The sequence below is a fragment of the Ambystoma mexicanum genome, chromosome 2q (assembly GCF_040938575.1).
Source record: "Ambystoma mexicanum isolate Mex_15411 chromosome 2q, UKY_AmexF1_1, whole genome shotgun sequence".
Classification (NCBI taxonomy): Eukaryota; Metazoa; Chordata; class Amphibia; order Caudata; family Ambystomatidae; genus Ambystoma; species Ambystoma mexicanum.
The window spans coordinates 518,197,235-518,218,442 of NC_090924.1; the positions used below are offsets into that span (position 1 = coordinate 518,197,235).

At 44.8% G+C, this 21,208-nt stretch overlaps 1 protein-coding gene across 4 annotated transcripts in view; it reads right to left on the reverse strand.

The window, feature by feature from the left end:
* Positions 1-21,208, reverse strand: part of MAFK (MAF bZIP transcription factor K) — a 197,714-nt gene that overhangs the window by 101,027 nt on the left and 75,479 nt on the right. Inside the window, exon 1 of one of the 4 annotated variants that reach the window (XM_069647641.1) lies at positions 12,785-13,120. The exons of the other annotated variants lie outside the window; for them this stretch is intronic. Coding sequence (XP_069503742.1) covers positions 12,785-12,836 — 52 coding nt within the window. The 5' untranslated portion in view covers positions 12,837-13,120. Of the gene's footprint in view, positions 1-12,784; positions 13,121-21,208 lie in introns of those variants that run through there. 4 annotated transcript variants of the gene reach the window in all.

The following is a 21,208-nucleotide window of genomic DNA, read 5'->3' on the forward strand; positions in this document are numbered from 1 at the left end:
AGAGGTGTGAGTGTGGAAGTGTGGGTTAGTTGGGCGAGGACAGGAGGTGGAGAAGGACGTCCAAGAGACCAGAGAGGCAAAAGCAGTGCAGAATCTATTGGTGAGAGGGGCTCTGTGGAGTCTTTGTGTGAGAGAAAAGAGAAGAGTGGGAGTAGGAGAGTAGGAGTTGTGGAGTGGAGCAGAGGTAGTGGCCTAGTTAGTAGTAGTAGTAGTTGGGAGTAAAGATAGAAGGTGGTGGGAGTAGTACGAGAAAGACAGAACTGGTAGAGTGCTAGTCGGCAATAGAGGGGGTGAGAAGGGCACCATATCCCTTGAGGACAGTGGTAGTTGAGAGGTGGTGGTGGTGGTAGTAGCAAAGTAAGAGGAGTAGGAGAGGTAGAGCGGGAGGCACAACAGGAGGCGGAAGAGGAGGAAGAAGGAGGGACCAAGTGAGTTGGAGGAGGGAGAGGGAGAAGGAGGGACAGAGGTATAGAATAGTCGCAGATACAAGTGTCAATACCAATAGGAGTGAGAAAAGAAGTAAGATCGAAGGGTGGAGGTAGGAAGGCAAGAACAGCGTAAAGGACCAGTATGGCGGAGTGTCAGGAGTGAGAAGGTCCGAAAGAAGTAAGAGTGACCCTGGGCAAGAGAGGGCACCATTCCCCATTTCCTGAGACTAAGTGGGGATAGGAGAGGGAAAGCTAAAAGTTCCCTAGGGAATCAGATAGCCAACATCTTATGGTACGGTAAACACCTGAGGGGTAGAGAAATGAAAGACAGATAGGGGTTACCAATTGTTGAGTTACTAACAGCCCGTTAGGTACGTCGGGGGTTGGGAGGTGGGAGCCAGGCCCAGGGAAGACGAGAGAGGAAAGAGCCAGCCATAGAGCCAACCCCAAAGGACCCAGAGGTCCGAAGAACTTAAGATCAGCTGCCATTTTGACCATTTGCTTTTAATAAACACCCTTGAACTTTTCGTTAAGACTCAGCATTATTCTTTGGGACGGGACCCCCCCTGTCACAAGTACAAGATGGTCACAGGTAAAGACCAAGTAAGACCTGAATAATTGAAATGCACCACTTCTTGAGATATTTTATTTTTGTGAGATCACAGGCTAGGATGCACCTAGAAATGTCTAGAGGGAGCAAGAAAGTTAAGGCGATTGCCAATAGGCCCTCATTAGTAGCTGGTCAGAATCGAGACAGAGGTTACCAACCTCTAGAAGGCCACCTTAGGGTTGAGGAATATCTTGGCTAGGAATGGAAAAGCCCATGGTAGACGAGAGAGACGTACCATCCTTATTGAGACAATATTCAAACTTGTTAATACAAATTCTTCAACCATCTTCGAGAGCTGCTCTGTTCTTGAGGCCATTTGTGACACCACACATTCCTACGGTATTCAGACAACTCCTTGCATGCGCATACATAAGAAGAAACATACAAGCATACACTTACACATACTATGAGGTTGGCATCGTGAAGAAGTAACAGACAACAGATTAAAAGCTGAACAATAGTATTTTATTAAAGAAAAGGTCAGGATGGAGTAAGGCCTAACTTGTCCTACACTAAGATGGTATTTCCCTACCTAAAGAAATTAAGGAAAGGCTGTGGCAATATATTCAACTTAAAAGTCTGTCCGTGTCCAAATCCTATACTTGCCCTCACAACTAATACAAAACAATGTGTAGGGATGTCAACCAAAACAGAGTTCCAAACAAAGTTCTGGGTGGTTTAGCTTCCTTTCTCAATTCACCAAAAGGTTCAATTTGTCTTCCTTTGAATATTAGAAAACAATACAGTTTTATATGTCTGTGACAATCGGGATGCCCTTCTCCCAAGTTCAGCACAGTACCAGGGTAACAGTTCCAAGGCACAAATATTTAGGGTTCCCTTGCCCAAGCTTAAAGAAAACACCAAGCTTTGTCTTTCAACAGGATTTTCGCAACTCTTTATAACTCCGGGTTCCCTTCCCCAAGTCCGATATTCATCATCACTGGTTTTCCTGTTTTCATCAAAGTAAGCTTCTTTGTTGGCATGAATATGTTCTCCGGTTTAGGCGCAGGTTTAGACCACATGGTCCACCCACTGGAGGTCACGCAAACAGGAACTTCCAAGTTTCTTTTAGAGTTAAATAGTTTAATCAACAGGTAGTTTCTTAAATCACAGCTTCACAACCTTATCACATATGTGGTTTCTTAATCTTGATTCTGCTTTATTCAAAGTCTCTTTCATTCAGATAAGTAGTTCAGTTTGCCAAAGATGTTGCTTTCACTTATACATGTGTGTTTGTTTCTTTCAATTCAGTATTCAGATAAATGCCTTTTTGCTTGTTTCATTCAATGTGGTATTCAATAAGGGTTACTTTTGCTTAATTAAAACAAGAATTCTGATTGGCTCTCGCCAGGTCCCTACCCGGTCGGGAATCCCTCTGTCGGGATTCCACGGCCTTTGTCCCCAGCGGGGTGCGTGGCAGCCCCTCAGCTAATGAGGATGCTCGAAGCAGGGCCATCCCCGCTCCGAGCCTCCCCGCGGCTGAGAGGCTGCTTTCGCCCCCCCGCCGGGGACTCGGGTAAGTCTTATTATTTTTTTTATCCCTTCCCCCCCTTCCACCCGCCCCCCCCCAATTTACCTTCTTGGTCCTACGTCCCCGGCGGGGGACGAGGGAAGCCTCCAGCCATGTGGAGACTCGGAGCAGGGCCATCCCGCTCCGCGTCTTCACACGGCTGGAGGCTTCCCTCGTCCCCTGCCGGGGACGCAGATATGTTTTTTTTTATTTATTTTTTTGCGTCCCACTCCCGCCCTCCCAACCCCACTTACCTTCTTTTTTATCCTTTTTTCGGGAGCGTCCTTTTTTTTCCGATGGCCGCCATGGAAAGCGGCTGCAGCGTTTCGGGACAAAAAAAAAAAAAAAAAAGCTTTTAGTGCCCCGGTCACGCTTCGCTCGGGTCCTTACCTATGGGACCCGGGGCATTACCTGAGTCAGTAATGCCCCCGACGCTCAGGTTCTATTGCTTAAATAAATGCCTCCTTGCTCGTTTCATTCAATGCAGTATTCAATAGAAATAACTTGCCTCGTTTCATTCAGTTCATAAAGTTACTTTCACTTGTTTCATTCACTTTGGTATTCCATTTGACCTACCCCTATATTCACAGTCTTGTTCGAGCGCCCCAGGGATTTTAAGTGTCCCCGACACTTACCCGGTCTTGGCAACTTCTAAGGGAAAACCAGATAGTTGGGCGCTCGACTAAGCATTCACCGGCTGCTATGCGTAGCTTCGCCTTCGCACTCCGGCAGTGGCTGCTGCCCGCCTTCCCCTCTGTGAGAGCGCTGCTCTGCATTCACCATCCAGCGGGACTCCCAGGTTCTCGTTTGGCGAACTGGCGTCTTAACTTCTCTCACTCCCACACGGCTTCCACTTTCCTTCTCCTTCTTCCTGTTGTTCCAGAAGCTCCTCCTTTTATACACCTGTGTTGGGCTAACAGGCTGCAGGTCTGAGTTAGAGTTTTGCATTACCGGACTTGCCTGACCACAATTAAGCAAAGCAGTGGGACATGCCTGACCTCCAGACATCTTCTTCGCCCCAGTACTCAAATGGGTAAAAGGAGGTAATGCTCATGGCTAGTTGATTCTTCCTCGTCTCAGTACTGTTATGCATTTTAAAGGGGGGATGAAGTGGAACACTTTTATAATGACCCATAAAGGTCGGGGGGAGGTTAGATTGATTATCATGAGGATAAGGAGGGCACCATGTCTCGCCTAAAGGTACTCCACTCCCAATCCCCAAGGACCCTCTACCCAGGTGATTCTCCCTCACTTGTCCACCCCAGGGTGGGCATCCAACAGCAATGGCCTTTCCCTGGCCACTTGCATAGAGGAACCAAGGGGAGTAGGAGTGAGAATACCCTCCGGTTTCTCACAATACATACAAACACATTTCATACAGATAAATCTTAAATCACTTACCTGCATGCACCCTCAGCACACCGTTACCACCACACAGGACCAGATCGTCCACCCCCTTTTCTCTGTAGCATGAGCAGGCTGACTGCTAGGAAAGCAGTACTCTCCAGGTAGTCAGCGTGTATTCTCGGTTAGCACAATAATGAAAGGTAGCTGGGCCAGACTTCCTAAAACCTGCTGTTGTCTCATTATGCACTCTACGGATTATGCATAGAGTTCTGCATTACAGAAAATACACAGCAACGGGGCAGCAGATGCACCCCTGCTCAAGAGCAAGCAGCACAGTACCTCGTGCAAATAAAGCACATGGGTGGACTGTGCTTCCTGGCACTCAAACAAGGTGATGGTGACACCAAGCCCATAATGAGGTGGCACCAATGCATATAGGGAAAAGACACACTCTACCATCGCTCTGAGTAGCTGGACTCAGACTATTATAATTTAAGAGCAGCAGGAGATGCCTTTTCCACAGGTCGTCCAAGGATGCTCTCATAGAGCTACAGAGGTTAGAGGTGTGTCCATGTCAAGGACATAAAGTGCTTCTATATGGACGATCCCTTCTATACGATTGTATTTCACAATAAATTGTTATTGTTATCTTTGTAGTCACATCTGCGGTATGTGGGATGGGTATGCTCAGAAGTGGATCCCTAGGTTTCTTGGTTTGGCATTAAGCTATACCACAAAGATAACCTACAATGAGGGTCAAACATTTAAGGGTTACTCATGCAGGAGGGATGTGACCTAGCAGTTTGGCTGGCCTGCCTCTTTTGGAATAAGACAAGTTACGCTTGGCATATAGTTTTTCCCCTTCAAAGGGTTGTTTGGAAGGTTGTCCAGAACAATGCCATTGGTTCAAAATATTCAATATGTTAGTCTTAAGTTTGATGATGGTGGACAGGCAGAACTGGAACTGAGAAGACAGAGGTGAGTATTTCGCCAAACCAATTCGAGTAACTGCGCTTCACTGTCCCAGATGATGGCATCAAGCAAAAAAGATCTGGTGTACGCCATCTTGCATGCTCGTGAGATTTTAAGATTATGTTGCAAAATGCATACCTAACTTTAAAACATAACATTTCCAATGTCTAAAGATTTTTTTTTAAAGGACAAGAATTCCAATTAAATTAGGAGGTGCAGGCTGCATGTGACGAAGTGAGGACTTTATGATCATTCACTCGCGACGTATGTGTCAGTGCCTACAGCATTGTAAAGTTTGTGCCTAAAATCTGATACTCTTTAGAGACAACATAGCCAGTGATCGAAAAAGACATGGTCCTAAGTGCATGGGATACAATCCACTTCCAGACATGTGGTCACAGATTTTGCTTGCTTATGGACCCACAAACTACTAGTTCATATGGATTCTTTCTATGACGCAGACCATATCCCTTTCTTACAACATAGTGTTCTCACAAGTAACTACTTCATTCTAATATGGCTAATACATTGACCATCCTCTGCCGAGAACTAAACATGTTTTCAGTGTCATACGTTTATTTAATAAGAATAGTTATACAATTATTTGAAGTGTTTTAGTGACAAATATATACGTAATGTCTTGTAAAATTGACTAGCACTCTCCTTTCTACACTTCAGTAAGGACCTGAAGACCCTACTTATTTAAGGAGCACTTTGCTCTGATTGCTCCACTCAACCCTATTTTCCCCCTCTGGAGTCCCTTGCTCCCACTATACATCCAGGCTCCTCCGTTACCCCTGCACGCTACTTGCAACCCCCCAGGTGCATCCCCTTTGTACAGTACTCTGCTACTTCCCCGCTAGGATAGAGCTGTATATGTCCCATACCTACATACATCCTTATGGTACTACATAACTAGGAGCCAAATTTGAAAGACACAATACCCTCTTGCAAAAGACATTTGCATTTGTCTGTAAGACCTTTGCAGCCCTACATTCAGAGTCACCCCTTCGCGTCTACATTTCAGGAAAGAGCTCAAGACCCTCCTCTTGAAGGAATGGCTCTTCCCGAACACCTAGGTCAACACAACCTCTACTCCCCACCTAACAGGAGACTGGTTGATCTGCTCCCCCAGTTTCCATTCTTAGTTTCTTGCTCTTGCTGCCAATTGCCCATCCTCTCTGCCCACCGTTGTTGGCTCCCCTAACCCTTTTATCCCTGCTTCACTCACCATGTCTTCCTCCCTATAACTTGTAATAATAAATAATCCCGAAACAAAAGAGCCCTAAGTAGCTGCTTTTTTTAATTTAGCCTCATGAGCTCTTAAGATATATTGTACTGGTTGGGCCGCATAACATGAAGCAAACTGAAAGCATCCCAGAGGATTGTTTCGATATGTGTACTTGTGAAGATAACGTTGATGTGGAAGCGCATACCCAAGTAGTCATAATGTTTAGTTACTACCTGGGTATTATGAATACGAGATAAGATGTTCCTATTATGTGTAAATTCTATAGATAACATAATCTGAAATATTCATGTTTAGCCCCAACTCTCCCATATATTTATTGTGCTCATCAAGTAGTCCCCGGGGGCACATGGCATGCCGGCTGAACAATTGCTAATGGCTATGGTCTGCATGGCCAGGGGTCTGCAACCTTTGGCTCTTGAGATGTTTTAGCGTACAACTTTCATCAGTCCTAGACACAAAAGACAAAGAGGAGAGATGATGGGATCTGTCGTACAAAACAGCTGGAGAGCCACAGTTTGCAGATTCCTGGCATAGGCTAATAGCAGAATTTTCACAGAGCACAATGAACCAACCACATTCAAATGGCATAATTCTTCACATAGGGGAATATATGAGTTATTGATGGCTGGGGTTGGGAAAGAAGCAGTCCAGACGAGGCAGAACTGGGAGGAGGATGTGGGAGAAGCAATGGGAGACGGACTATGGGTTAGGGTACAGAGATACCATAAAAAGGTTTCGAGAAACGTGAGGTTACAACAGATTCATTTATACGTCACCCACAGGGCATATATATATAACCCCTAAGAAAATAACACGGTTTAAACATGCAGGTGCACAGAAGTGTTGGAAATGTGGGGACAACGACACGGGAATGGTACACATGTTTTGGTCATGCCCCAAAATAGGAGAGTTCTGGAGGGAGATGGCGGTAAAAGTGATACATTTGGACGCGAGCGCTCTGTGGGCGTGCCTGTTGGGGGGGGGGGGGCGGCTTGCCCAGGCCTAGTAAAGCTAAACACGTGAGCAAACTAAAAGACCTGGCATATATACTAAAGAAACGCAGGACAGCAATGAGCTGGAAGGCGAGTAGGAAACCACTGACACAGGTCTGGTAGCAAGACCTAAGGAAATGGGCTGATGTTGAAACAACGGTTTGGAGCGAAGCAGCAAGTAGAGGAGGGGGAAGCAGACAACTATTAGCAACATTATCTGTGTCAGACCCGGTTGACTCCAGAGAAGATAACCCATCTGAGGCAGAGTAGCAGTGGGAATGGTGACGGAAGGGAGCGGGGGGCTTGAGAGGTGCTGTAGGCTGGGGGAAACGGGAGGTTGGGAGATAGAGGGGGAAAAACAATACGCAAAATGTGACTGCACGAAAGATTTAAAGTATACACTGTCAGATTGTGCTATATGGTTGTCATGTTGGAAATAAAAATGTAATTTTAAAAAAAAATTCTTCATATAGGGAATCAGTATAAAGGATACAAATGGGAGGTATGGTATTGTTTATTTATAAAGCGCATATGCACAGCCAAGTGTTTCAAGCGCTCAAGGAGGGTGGGAACATGGATGGGGAAAAAACAACAGTCGCTCAGAGCCCTTGAAATTTTGAGACGATAGTAGTCTGCACAGGCAGAGTAAGTGCATAAAATACATTTAACAGTTGAGACACAGCAAACAGGCCCAACTGTGATTCTGCAGTTTTAACAGTGCAATTAGGGGTGAAGACAAGGGTGAACAGACAGACAATCTTCAGGCACGGTGCATTCGGATCGTGCAAGTGCACAGATGATCGCAGGGAGGGGGAAGGTCCAAGGGCACCCAGTCGGTGAAGACTGGGTTAAGTGCAGCGAGAGCCACTCTCTAGGGTTATTTCTCAAGTGCAGTGAAGGTGGGTGGGGTGTTTGCCCCTGGGGCAAGTGCAAGAGAGGACTGGTGGGGGTTCCAAGGACCTGTGAGACTCTGAGATACACCAGGCAGCCAGTCAGCAAGCTGTAAGGAAGAAGAGGGCGAAGGGGGAAGAGCAGAGAGCTAGGTTAGCAGGGTAGAGGGAGAGAGAAGGAAGAGAAGAGGATGGTCTTGAGGAGTTTCCAGAATTTAGGAAGCTCAGGCTCAAGACGGAGGGCCGCAGCGACGCTATTCCAGAGGGAGGCACCTGCTGAGGGTTAGAATATCCCTCCAAATCTCTGCTTGGAAAACCGGCTCACTCGCAGAAGGTTGGAGGTAGATCAGCAGAGGGCTTGTGAGGGACAGTATTTAGGTAGGCAGCATTGCAGGTAGGTAGGTCCAAAGCCCCAGAAAGTCTTGTGGACAATGCAGAGGGTCTTGAACTTGATCCTTGCAGCCAAAGGGAGCCTGTGAAGGGATTTCAGCACCAGAGAGATGCAGTCCCTGGGCTTGAGGCCAAGGATAAATCTTGCGGTTCTGTTCTGGATGAGTTGCAGAGAGTGCAGGGTAGAAGAAGGGAGGTCTAGGAAGAGGCTGTTGCAACAGTCGAGCCTAGAGAGAACCAGGGCTCTGGAGACAGTGACCCGCTGGAGGAAAGTGAGAAAGTGAGAAAAGGTCGAGGGGGTGTAGCTGATAGACTTTTTAGAGATGTCCGAAATGTGAGAGGAGAAGGAGAGAGCCGAGTCGAAGATGACCCCAAGGTTTTTTGCCTCGCAGGTGGGTGCGTGTGAAGGGCCAAGGGAGGCCGGCCAGAGTGAAAGTGGGAGCAGAGGTCCAATGCAAATGATCTCAGTATTACTGGCGTTGAGGCAGAAGTTTGCAGCACACCATAACTGGATAGCGGACAGTCCGATATGAGCGATGAGGAAGAGGCAGCTGAGGGTAGCCTGAAAGATAGTTGTGTGTCATACGTAATCACACGTGCCAGGGCAGCCATATACACGTTGAAGAACTGGGAGGATAGGTTAGATCCCTGGAGAACGCCACAAGTTGAGAGAGCTATAGTAGAGAAAAAGGCTCCGAGTTACACCTGGGATGGGCGGTCGGAGAGAAAGGAGGTTTACCATGCCAGAGCCTGACCTGCGATTCCCAGGGTGTCACGGAGACGTGCGATTAGGATGTTGTGGTTTACCGTGTCAAAGACAGAGGAGAGGTCAAGGGAGTGAGGACACACCACTGTCCAACTCCATTCTTTATCAAGGAAGGGGTAGTCACTCGCCCCTTCATATAAAATGTTACCATGGCATAATTCTGTGTATGCAGGGCCTTGAATTAGTAAACAATACGGTACCTTGAAGGTTTTTAGTGAAATCCAAAGTCTCCCCAGATATTTAATAAGAAGCTGTTGATAGATCTCAAAAAGCCGCATATAGTAGTTCTCTTTTCAAAAAGTGTGTTTTAGCAACAATGAAATACAAGTTCAGAACCTCTTCAGCCATTACTAACCTCTTACATAAGGCTTCCTGGACTGGACAAAGGATGTTATGTTCTTCCACACATGCGCAGAATCTGGCCAACATAATTTTGCCAACTATTTACCTATGCTATCAAGGAGGGTGTTAGTTGCAAGAATCCTGTCCCCCCTTTTTTAAATATAAATTGGAAATAGGGTCACACCTTTCCACAAACTGGAGCAATAATAGGTCGCAATCATGCAATTAAGGGTGTTACATACATGTGGACATATGTGTGGACCACATACTTGGTGTTTATTTAAAAAGACTATCTATGCCTGTAATTGATCCATGCCTGGGCTCCGATTTAATTTGAAAGTGTTTACAGCATCAAAAACGTCCTTCAGTGACTTATTTACTTTTTTTACATTTTACTTGGGCATAATGATCGACGAATCCAGATCCGAGAAATCTATGTACCAAGCTCTTTGGAGCAAAGTAAAAACCCTGAAAACACAAACAAGGTTAGTCGATCGTAAATATGGAAAATTCTCCCTCTTACCAGCGATCCAGTTTTACAAACAAAAGGTGGTCCCCACGCTAACCTATGGACTGGATGTGGCTCTAAACATACAAAAATCAATATGGCCCAAACTTGAGGGCTACATCTGGAAAGCGGTCCTGAGCCTGCCTAAATCTACGTCGATATCAGCCATTAGACGCAAACTTGGCTTGCTCTCTCTGGCGGCATCCGTAGAACAGGGACAAATGAGAACCCTGAGGAAAAATCCTAATGCCGGAAAATCTTCCCCATCTACAAAATGATTCAGGAGGAACTCCGCCTTGGGCGCTACAAAGCCCTGAACTTTTGGGAGCAGAAACTCACGCTGAAACTTAAAGACCTGGCTTGCACCAACGAGGACTTAATACAAAATCCGGAAAAAATCAAAACGAAAGTTGCACAAGAAGACTGGATCAAAACGTGCCATATAGCAACAGCAAACAAACTACTAGGTACTTTGCCACCAACCACTAACAAGTTGAAGCAGCCGTTAAATTACTGCATCAAATTCCCAAACAAGAATTTCCAGAAACTCTTTGAGAATACGACTGAACCTCATTCCAACTCATGAAATTCGGGCCATCCGCTCCTAAACAACCTCGAAAACTTGTAGACTATGTTCAAACATCTAAATGGTTGAAACGACAAGGTGTTTGCTTCTGAACTGCACCAAAACGAACTACTTGCACGAAGCATTTTTATTACCCCTATTCTACGACTCGGCACTGAGAGAAGAACACATATGGTGGTGCCGTTTGGTAGCAGGCGAAAAGACGAAATGGGCATTAGCCACAGTTAAGATGCTTGACGCAGCCCTAAAAAAGGCCATAGAGACTGAACACCTACCTGTCTAAGCCTAAACTCCTGCGGCTTCATATTCGCCTTCGACATACACACTCATCAGATACTGTTTCTTGTAAAAATCAAATTCTTTTTTTTGGTTAGAATCAAGTAAATAAAAAATAAAAAAATAAACCGTCCTTCAGTGATTTATTTACTTTCTTTACATTTTATTTTAGTGTGACAGTTATTTAATAAGTAAACGTTACATGCCATTAAATGATCGTTGCAGAACAAAATAACAAATGAAGACATTACAATATAACGCAAATATCAATGCATGGAACCAAACAAGATGTAGTTAAACAATGAATAAAGTATACTCGCATGTGACAGAGGTACCCGAAAGACAAGAGTTAAAACAAAGGCCTGGTGGGTATGCAATCAGGATTATGTTTATAAGAAAAGGGCCCTGACCTGGGGAGGCAACCCCCGACCATCTGGTCTCAGGGAATTGCCAATCCCACTGCAAGAGTCATCACAATACAGCACTGGAAAAAGTGCAATCTATAGATCCAGGGGACACATTAAGATTAAGTTCTCTACCCGAAGAAGGGCCATGAGCAGGGGCAGCATTGGCAAAGTCGCCACGCCCTATAATTTTCGGGAATATATATTTGCATTATGGAGCAAGTGATTTAAACTCACACCATAATGGAAATGTAGTGCTTGCATTTTAAAAGAATCCAAAAGCATTTAGACTCTTTGCAAAGGCAAAGGCTGGTGGTGTCCCTAATGTCCTGAACAACACTCTACACGGGCAAATAAACTGCCCATGCCTATAGTTATGCACAGTTCTGTGAAAGTATTAGGAAGACCATCCTTGTTGTCATGGCGTTCAGTATCCTTCATGGGCACACGAAATTCTAGCTCATGAAAGATACTGGGGGCCTTATCAACCCTACCTCTGCCTTCCTGTCTGAGGCCGGGAGCAGGGTCCGAATACGGACCCTGCCCTCAGCTGGATCCAAGTGCAAGAAGATGGGGTAAAGGGAGTCTTCTAACCACCTTTCTTGGACGTGGTGATGCCTGAAGAAGTCTGTCCTGAAGAGAAGATCACTGCTGCGGCCCAGGTACATTTTTAAATAAAGAAAGGAAATGTGGTCTATGCGTGATTTGCGAGTGCCTTTGCATGAAAGAAAGTTTATTTGAAAAGGGTTTGAGCATGTGTTTGTCAGTCTGCAAAAAAAGTGCATATGACTGAAGGGAGCAGAAAATACTCCTAACTTGTTTGTTCATTAGCTGAAGCGACCTTGCAAATAGTATCTCGCAACATAAAATCGATAAGGCCATTTGTTGTGGTATGTGTGTAGTCCGTGTGTGGGTGGTTTAAGGTCTCCTTCATTCATAGTCCTCTGAACTGGTACATTTCAAAACCTTCCTGTCATTTTCTCTTACGTGGAGTGTTTGGGTAACATGTAATGCACCCCCAAATCAGGTATTTACAAGACAGAGCTTTTATTGTTTTAGGCTCTAGACTTCGAAGACAGTCAACCTGCGATAAATTCTCCAAATGAAATGCAGTAAGTTAGTTAAAACAAGGAACTACCTGCGTAATTTCTACAGATACTAGAAGTTATAGACCTACGATGATAAAATCCTGTTGGCTGAACGCTGCATGCTTGTTCTAATTCAGTCGATTTGTGTTTCTCTAGAGGGCCTCTGGTAACTGCATGTCTTACACCTGTGAACCCGTGACAGTCCGATCAGCACATCCCACTTCCCAACGCAATCGAATCAAAATGATCTACGATCTTGGCCCCATTCCGCAAAAATGACTCACACAAACCTTTATAAACCCCACCATCCACAAGAAGAGGTACACACCCCAACAATAAACACATATTCAACATCAATGGAAACCTTGCATAAATTAGCAGCACGAACATCTACTTACATTATACATTCTAGTAATCACTAACCTGGTAATATCATGGTGTTATTCAGAAATGCAAATAGGCACGTAATTACCATCAAAGTCCCTTCAGAATATTGGTCCAGTGCTCCACATTCCAAAAGCTTAACATCAGTCACTGCCCTTGAAGGGGAAAGGAGGCACTGGAAATGCTGACCGCCTGATGCGCGCTACGGAAACACTTCATTTGGGCGGGGGGCTGGCACCGGCTGAAGGAATGCTGTACACCACGTTCAAATGTTCTCATTTTCACAGCTGTGTCATGTCACATACGCTCTTCCAATCTAATCATTCATGAAAAATCCAGCCCAGGCATCTCCGGCAAGGTTTCCCTAGATGGTTACCATGGGAACATTCAGAAACTAGCCAACCTGGAGACAGTAACCATGGAAACACAGGAGCCCAAAAGCAACAATGCCTCCAGGTCACAGACGAACAAAGCACTGGAACCTCAGAATATATACACTCGTTCATCTCGTTACCCCTTAGAGAGTGTAAGTGCGGGAAGGAGAGTGCAATGGTGGAGTTCATTGGCGATTAGATCTGGAACGGGAGCACCTACTGAGAATCACATAAAGCGGTCTATGCGTACAATGCCAATTACAGTCTATCAATTATATTTGGTATAGGAAGTGTCTGAGCAGTGTCTTCTCTCAGGACACAAGTAATTCGATCACCGGAGAATTAAACGAAAGGCTGATTCTAAAAATACCCACAAGTTGGAACACTCACCGGACAAGCAAGCAATTTCTCGGAGAAAAAAAACGTGCATTTGTTCAGTGTACATTTCTCTCTCTCTCTCTCTCTCTCTCTCTCACACACACACACACCCCCCCCCCGGCACCTGGCAACAATACGAATAAGTAATCATTTAGAAAGCATCTCTGTGAAGGGGTTTTATAGAAGGTTATACCTACTGCAATGGGAGTTCGCTCTACATTACAATGAAGAGGTCATGCTGCCGAGTGACTCTGCTATGCAGAACACCAGTACAAGCTGCAAAAACGCCAACACCCTGTTCCATGGACGGATGTCGCATGTGCACAGCCACAATCATGAAACAAGCATTGGAAATGCCAATTTAGTTGCAGTAGTGGTAATAACAAACCATTGATGGTAGCAGCTGCAACATGTTGAAAGTATCTCAGCATGTTATAGAAGTGCCTGGCAAATGCCTAATGCTTATAAAAAATTAAAATAAAAACACTGTTGACTTTGCCAATGCTTGTTTTTAACAGGAATTCAGTGAAGGACAGCCATAGTGCTTATAAACCGAGTGGCTGACGGCAGACATGGTTAAGATATTTTTATTGCAGCAGTAGTGCGTTTATAGCTCCAATTAAATAATAAATTCTCAGAAGCCAGCATTAAAAACACACCGGCAGGCTTCGAGCACAAACTATGATTGATGGTAAGGCTTGAGAAACCTAGCTCAAAGCGATCCCAGGAGGATGCGTTTTGAGTGTAAAGAGGCAGAAAGTGGGTGGGAATGGTCATAGGGATTAGCATGGCAATGGGCAGTCGATGGGAGGGTAAATAACCAAACAATACCTATAAGCGTTGTACCCCTCCTCATATGTAATTTCTCCCTAGCTTTATTCTAGTGCAGCCGTTTCTGCTTATTAGGTGGCGCTTTAGCTAAAGCACCACCTAATAGCCAAAACATAAAAAGTTAATCTTTACAAGAACATCAGGCTCCCTTTGTTTCTACAACAGCCCAAACATGAATCTCCAAGTAACACACTAGTAACAGACCTCAAGTTTCCAGTTGCCATGCATGAGAAGGCCGTCCACGTCCAGCCCAGGGTTTTTTTCTTGGAATTCTGTGACTTGTAGTTTTGTTTTTCTTTCCATTGAAATGTAACAAAACTACAAGTCCTACAATTCAATAGAAAAAAAGCAGTGGCCACTTCAATTGGCATGGTGTGCAAGTAGGAAGTACAGAAAAGGGTGAATTCCTTAACACCAGCTTCAAATCCTTCATCACTTCAACAGTCATCCCTTGGAGATCCTGTCGCCAGATTACACTATGTTAACTCTGTACATGGGAATAACGCGTGTGTATACATCCAGGCTTAAGAAGTGGGCAAAGTATTATTTTGAGCATCGCTGGACACTAGCAGCTCATGAGCTGTAAGGGCATGATGTTATTCGAGGTCTTGCAGTGATCACGATTGTAGTAAAGAAGATGGTGTTCTTGTAAAGATGGACTTTGTGTGAAGATCGCACCATCATATCTCAAATTTACAGTGAACAATGCAGTCTCATCTTCAAAGCTGTACAAATAACGGGGCAATAATTCTGCTATGTGGCGTAGGAGGGAAACAGATTCAATGTAAAAGGAATGAAAAGTTGCATACCTGCAAAGCCCATATGACTGCCATCCTCAGTACTGTAGAATTCGTACCCGCAGACCAATACTGTTGGAGGAATTCCAATAAGTACTTCTCTAGCAAGCGTACCCTCCCTCCTGGATCATTAGCACCCTTTAACTTGCCTGACGATGGGTATCTTCCCATTAGAGTTGCTAGAAAAAGAGCAGCCATTTGTATGTAATTTCGAACCCATTGAAAGATTTGCTTTGACTAAGAACTGGTGAAGATTTTATCTTATTTATGTTATTCTTTGTAAATTGCAGCAACCCCCCCCCCTGCTAAATATACTTTAGACGGGGAGAAATCCAAACATCTTCAAAAAAGAGAGAGGAGGGGGTTGCCGATATTGGTCGTAAGGCTAGGTGTGTATAACATTTGGTGGCAAGTTGAATACATCGTCTGAAAAGTGGGGTGGGAGATTTCATTCTATATTCCTACTTTTCCAGCAAGCTCGATTTAAAAAGTCGGTGTTTAGAAATGATATGTCAGGAGAATCCGCCAACTGCCATCTAAAGTTTTTCGTTTTTAGTTGTTTGATTACCTCGATAAGCACTCTGTTGCTTCATTACTCATTCTCCCAACAGCCTTCTTCTCCGTTTTTCTTTTCTACTTCTTTGTTTTCCACAATTTCCTTCTGTCCTAATGCGATTCCCCATACCATCTCGTGTCGCTTCTCATCAACCTCCTTATCATCTAATGTGCATATACAAATGTTCTATGTAAAGCGCTTTGGATTAAAGAGTTATATAAATGACCAGACGATATAATTATCATGCCTCTTCTTTGAACTCCTGTAACTGACTCCACCCACCTCTGTCTGATCTCTCACTCACCATATCTGTGGCGCTATGGAATGCTCGTTCTCTCTGTAATAATGTTTATGCTATCCTCGACCTCTTTCTATGCTCTTATCTCCATTTCCTGTCTTACTGAGATGATGCTTAACTCTTCAAATTATGTAGTCCCAACTGCGCTTTCCTCATCTTGTTCTGCTTTCTCGCATACCCCTGCCCAAAGGGTTGCAGGGGCTGGGTTGGGATTCTATACCATTCCTCCTTTCTAAACTCCTCTCTTTCTCCTAATCTTCCTCCATTCTCGTCCTTTGAATATCACAATTCAGCTTTCTATAAACCACACCCTATTGCCTTTCTTGTAATCTGCCATCCTTCTGGCACTGTGGTGCTTTTGAGAGGGCCTTGACTCATCTCTAATCTTAACGCCTCTCTTTCTCTGGTTCTTCTTGGCGGCTTAAATCTTCACCTTGCTTCATCTCACTCTTCCATTCCCCTCTGTGCTATTCTTGATTTTTACCATCTTTCCCAGATCCCTAGCACTCCTCATGTCCCTGGCTCATCTCTACTTCCTTTCGGCGCTGTGAGCTTCGACAATTCGACATCTCTACTTTCCTTTCTTCCCTCATTTCCTTGAATTCTCCATTCTCATAGAGTAGCTTCCTTGTGTCCTCTGGTCTTTGTGACACTCGATTTCCTCTATTGTGCTCACTCTTTCTCCATCCCGTAAACCACCTCACCCCGGGAAGACCCCGTATCTCTGTTCCTATCGTCGTCTCTTACATCAAATTAAGTGTTGCTGGAGGAAGTCACAATCACCATCTGTTCTGGCTTCTCTTTCCTCTTTACACACTTACCTTGGCACCTCTCTATTCTGGCTAAACAAAAGTACGTTACTGAGCTCCTCGCCTCTTCTACTTCTCATCTCCACTTGTTTCCGATCCTTAATGGTATTCTATCTCCTCAGTCTTCCTCTCCTCTCTCTGCTTGTGACTTTGCAAATTATTTCTCTTCTAAAGTTACCCATCTTTGTTCTTCTTTTAGCGGCCCTCCCATTCACACTGAATCCTTCCCTTCTTCTACGGTCCCTTCCTCTACTTTTTGCCCTTTTCTTGACAATGAGCTTTCAGCTATCCTATCCAAACCCCACCCTACTGCACCACTGCTGACCCAGTCCCATTTACTTAAAATTACTAAAGTCTCATCCCATACCTCACAATACTCCATTAACTTCTCTTCCAACTTGAACCTTTCCTTCATCCTTTCAGCATGCCTCCATACTTCCCATTCTTAAGAAACCATCTCTTAACTGTTGCTTATCCTCTATCATTCAGTTTCTCTTCTTCCTTTTCTCTCAAACCTCTTGGAATGTGTTGTCTATAATCAGGTTACTACTTCTATAAATCATTCAGCTCTTTTTCCTTTCAGTTGGGTTTCCATCCCTTTCACTTGACAGAGGGCGCTCTTCTTTCAGTCTGTAATTTTCTATTGTCTTCAGTACTGCAAACAGTCTTCACTTCTACTTGATCTGTCTGCAGCTTTTGACACTGTTGATCACACCATCCTTCTTCGCTCACTCGCTCACTTAGGTTTTCAGGGTTCTGTTCTCAACTGGTTTCCGCTCCTGTCCGTTTGAACACACTTATTTTTATTGTATTTTATTTTATTGCTTATAGTGCGAACCTAGCACAAGAGCAGCGCAGCGTTTTTCCACAGGATTGTGCCAGAATTGGGTTTGGCATTTTATGCAGTACTGTTTTTTTTAAAATATATATTTTATTGATTTTCACAGCAAGCAACATACAGTGCACCTTAACATGGTGCATTAAACAAACCCCTCCCAACATCCCCCCTCCCCTCTAGAGTCCCGCCATCTACTTTTATGCAGTACTGTTGGTGGATTGTCATTTGTTGTTCCTCTTAGAAATGGTGTTCCTCGGGGCTCAGTTCTTGGCCTGCTCGTCTTCTTTATATACACAATTCCCTTGGCATCTATTATTTCCTCTTTTGACGTTTCTCATAGTTTCTATGCTGATAAATCTCAAATCTTACTTTCTTTCCCATCCTTTTAATTCTACCCTGACAGCCTGTCTTTCATCTATCCAATCTTAGATTTCTGAACGTTTTTTTAAATTCTTAATCCATCCAAGACTTAAGTCCTCTTCTTCCCTGCTTCTACCATTGCTCCTCTGCTACCTCATGTCTCTATTCTTTTTCCTCCTTCCTCTCTTCCAATCACATCTACAGCTCGTAAACTTGGGAGTCATTGGGACGCCACTCTATCCTCCACTTCTCATATTTCCTCTGTTGCCCGCTCCTGCCGCTATCATTACAATGTCAGATGCACCCTCTCCTTTCTCTCTTTTCATGGCTAAAAACCCTGGTTTCTTCTCTAATCTTCTCTCGGCTCTTCTACTGCTCACCAGCTCTCTTTGGCCTTCCCGCTTACCAACTTGCTCCTCTCAGATCTATTACAATGAACGAATCAGACATTTTTGCGGCTTTACCCTTGTGATTTTATTGTTCATGCTGTCCAACCCCTTCAATGGAAAGCTTTTGCCTGTCTTTAAAAGCCTTCATGTTATGGCTCCTCTCTATCTTTCCTCCCCGGTCTAGCTTAATTCACCCTCCTGTCCCGTCTCAATTTCTTTTTACTGTCCCCTTCTGCCCTCCCTCCCTCACACCCCACGCCCAATCACGTTTTTGTTTTTTCACCTGTAGCTCCTAAATTCTGGAACTCTCCTTCTAGATATGAGATCTTCATCCTCCTTTTCTCTCTTCCACACTCACCTTAACACCTACTTACTTTCTTCATAATGCCTAATCATGTGATCAAATACATTTTCCTTGTACCGTTTATATTTGTTAAGCGCATTGTCGTAAAGCCCTATAGAAAATCAATACAATAAAGATCTGTGTCGTTTGTTCTACGTTTTGAGAGAACACACACGTTTCAGATTTCATTTTTGAAGCAATTGTTTTAAAGTAACAATATGCAAATTCAAGTTAGTGTAGTACACCAACCTCTTGGACATTCATTTACTCGCATTTCCATTAATTCCAAGTCAGAAGCACTCGCTTTCAATGTCATTAATTTTCACAAGACTCCCCATTAAAAAGATACCACGTACTTTGGTTAAATAATACCCAAGTTGGGGCCCTTCAATTCCCAGTCGGATTGGAGCGAACTGGAACACATAAATCTTTGGGGGTTCCCACGTTTATGTGCAAATTAACACTTATTTTGCGGCGAATAGAACCGCGCTGTCCACGTTAGTTAACACAATTGCAGTCACATCAATTTTCCCTATAGTCATCAAGGACTCTCTCCCCCTCCTGTTGCTAATCTAAGGAGGTGCATTCTTCAGTGCTTACATCGCAGCATTCACTTAAAACTGAAGCCCAGTTCAGTTCGCATGCGCACACCACTCAGAACAGAGCTGCATTTGGTACGGCGGGAATCGGAAGCTCGGCAGAAACACTCGCCCTGCACAAAGAAAATGGGCACCGCCCTCTCATACAGCACACCCACGCAGTGGAGAGGTCCTGCAGTCTCTCCATGTGACATAGCTATGCGATGAGTCACCAGCCTGTTTACAGCTTTCTCAAGCTCGCATTCCCACAGACACTCCCAGGTCTGTCTGTGTGTATATGTGTGTGTGTGTGTGTGTGTGTGTGTGTGTACTCGCCTTCCAATGGAGTGTATGAGCGGTGAAGGGTGGGAGGACAGTACCAGAACAGACACGCAATCGAATTTGTTAAAAAGGGGGGGGTGATTTGTACTATGGCTACACGACCAACAAACTTATTTTAGAAAGCTAAGAACGGGTAAAACGATGACGGTAAAAAACGCCATTAAGGCATGCAAATAAGGTCTTCCAGGCACCAGTAGATGCCTAAGTCACTGACCTAAATGAAAGTATAGCATTGGCAGCCCACGTTTGCTCCCTCATATAAACAAAATACAAGTTAAGTATCCGCGCCTCTAGCAGGTGCTCCCTTGCCACTAGGATTCAGTTCACCTAATCGCAAATGAGGCAACAAGACCAGTTGATAGGGTGGTAAGTAAAATTGTCAAAGCATGCTTTATTAGCAGGAGTTATTTTACAGGTGTTCCGTCTCTGAACCAGCACCTCCGTCTGTGGTGGACGTGATCTTTGTACTGTCGGGGTAATGTAGTTTAGTGTAACCAGGGGCGGGATGAGGGAGCAGAAGTGACTTGGGGACAGGAAGGAGGGCAGAGGATGTAAGGCGTGTGCAGCAGTGATAGAAGCGGAAAGCCGGCGCACACGGCTGGAGGTGCTGCAAGCATCTGGTTGTCGAGGGACAGAGCTTGAGGGACGGCGGGAGGTGCACAAAGCCCAGGGCTGCGGCGGTGAGTGCTTGGAAGTCGGCAAAGGCCCACGGGAGGGGCCCAGTATCAGCAGTGCTCGTGCCTCAGAGGCAGCCGCCACAGTGGTGACCATCTTGGTGGACCTGAAGAGAATCATTACTAGACCGCTCATATTCGTCCCAGTCAAGACAAAGTACCAAGTGTGTATGAGAAGAGTATCGTTACTGGAACGCTCCTACTCCTCCCATTCAAGACAAAGTGCCAAATGTATATGAGAAGAGTAATAAGCATTACTACCGTTTCTGCATCCAGTCTCCCATGCTGAGCCTTCTGAAGCACAGGCTGCTCGTGCATCAGTGCTCGGCTTGGGAACAAATATGGGTTTCCTGGGCTAGCCCCAGGGTCTTAGAACAGAGCACAGCTAGCGCTCCAGCGAGACAATCTTTGCCAGAGTTCTGCTCTGTGTTGTTCCAGCCCATTTCCTATGCTGAAACCAACCAACCACTGTATGTGGTCTTAGCCTCACCTGACATGACATTAGGCATTTTAGTATGCTCACAGCAAAAACAATGCCCTGCTATCTTTAAGGGCCAGAAATACTTTGTGATGCGGATGTGGAAACTTGCAAGTTGACAGTAAAAAATAAATAAATATATAATCGGTTCAGGCAAAAGTTGCCAGATGATATTTACACCCCACTGGGAGTGGTTGTAGGTGATGGACCACATAATTGATGTATGCGTCTGCTATGGACGGCTGAGCACGAGCCGGGCCAGTGGGGTGGTGGGACAAGTAGTCCGCCGGGTTGTCCTCCTTGCCTCGTCGATATTTGATGTCAAATTTGTAGTCCTGGAGGCGTAGCCCCCACCATGCGATTCTGGGAGTCATCCTGGCTTTGCGGTCCCCATTATATAGTCAGCAGGGCTTGATCT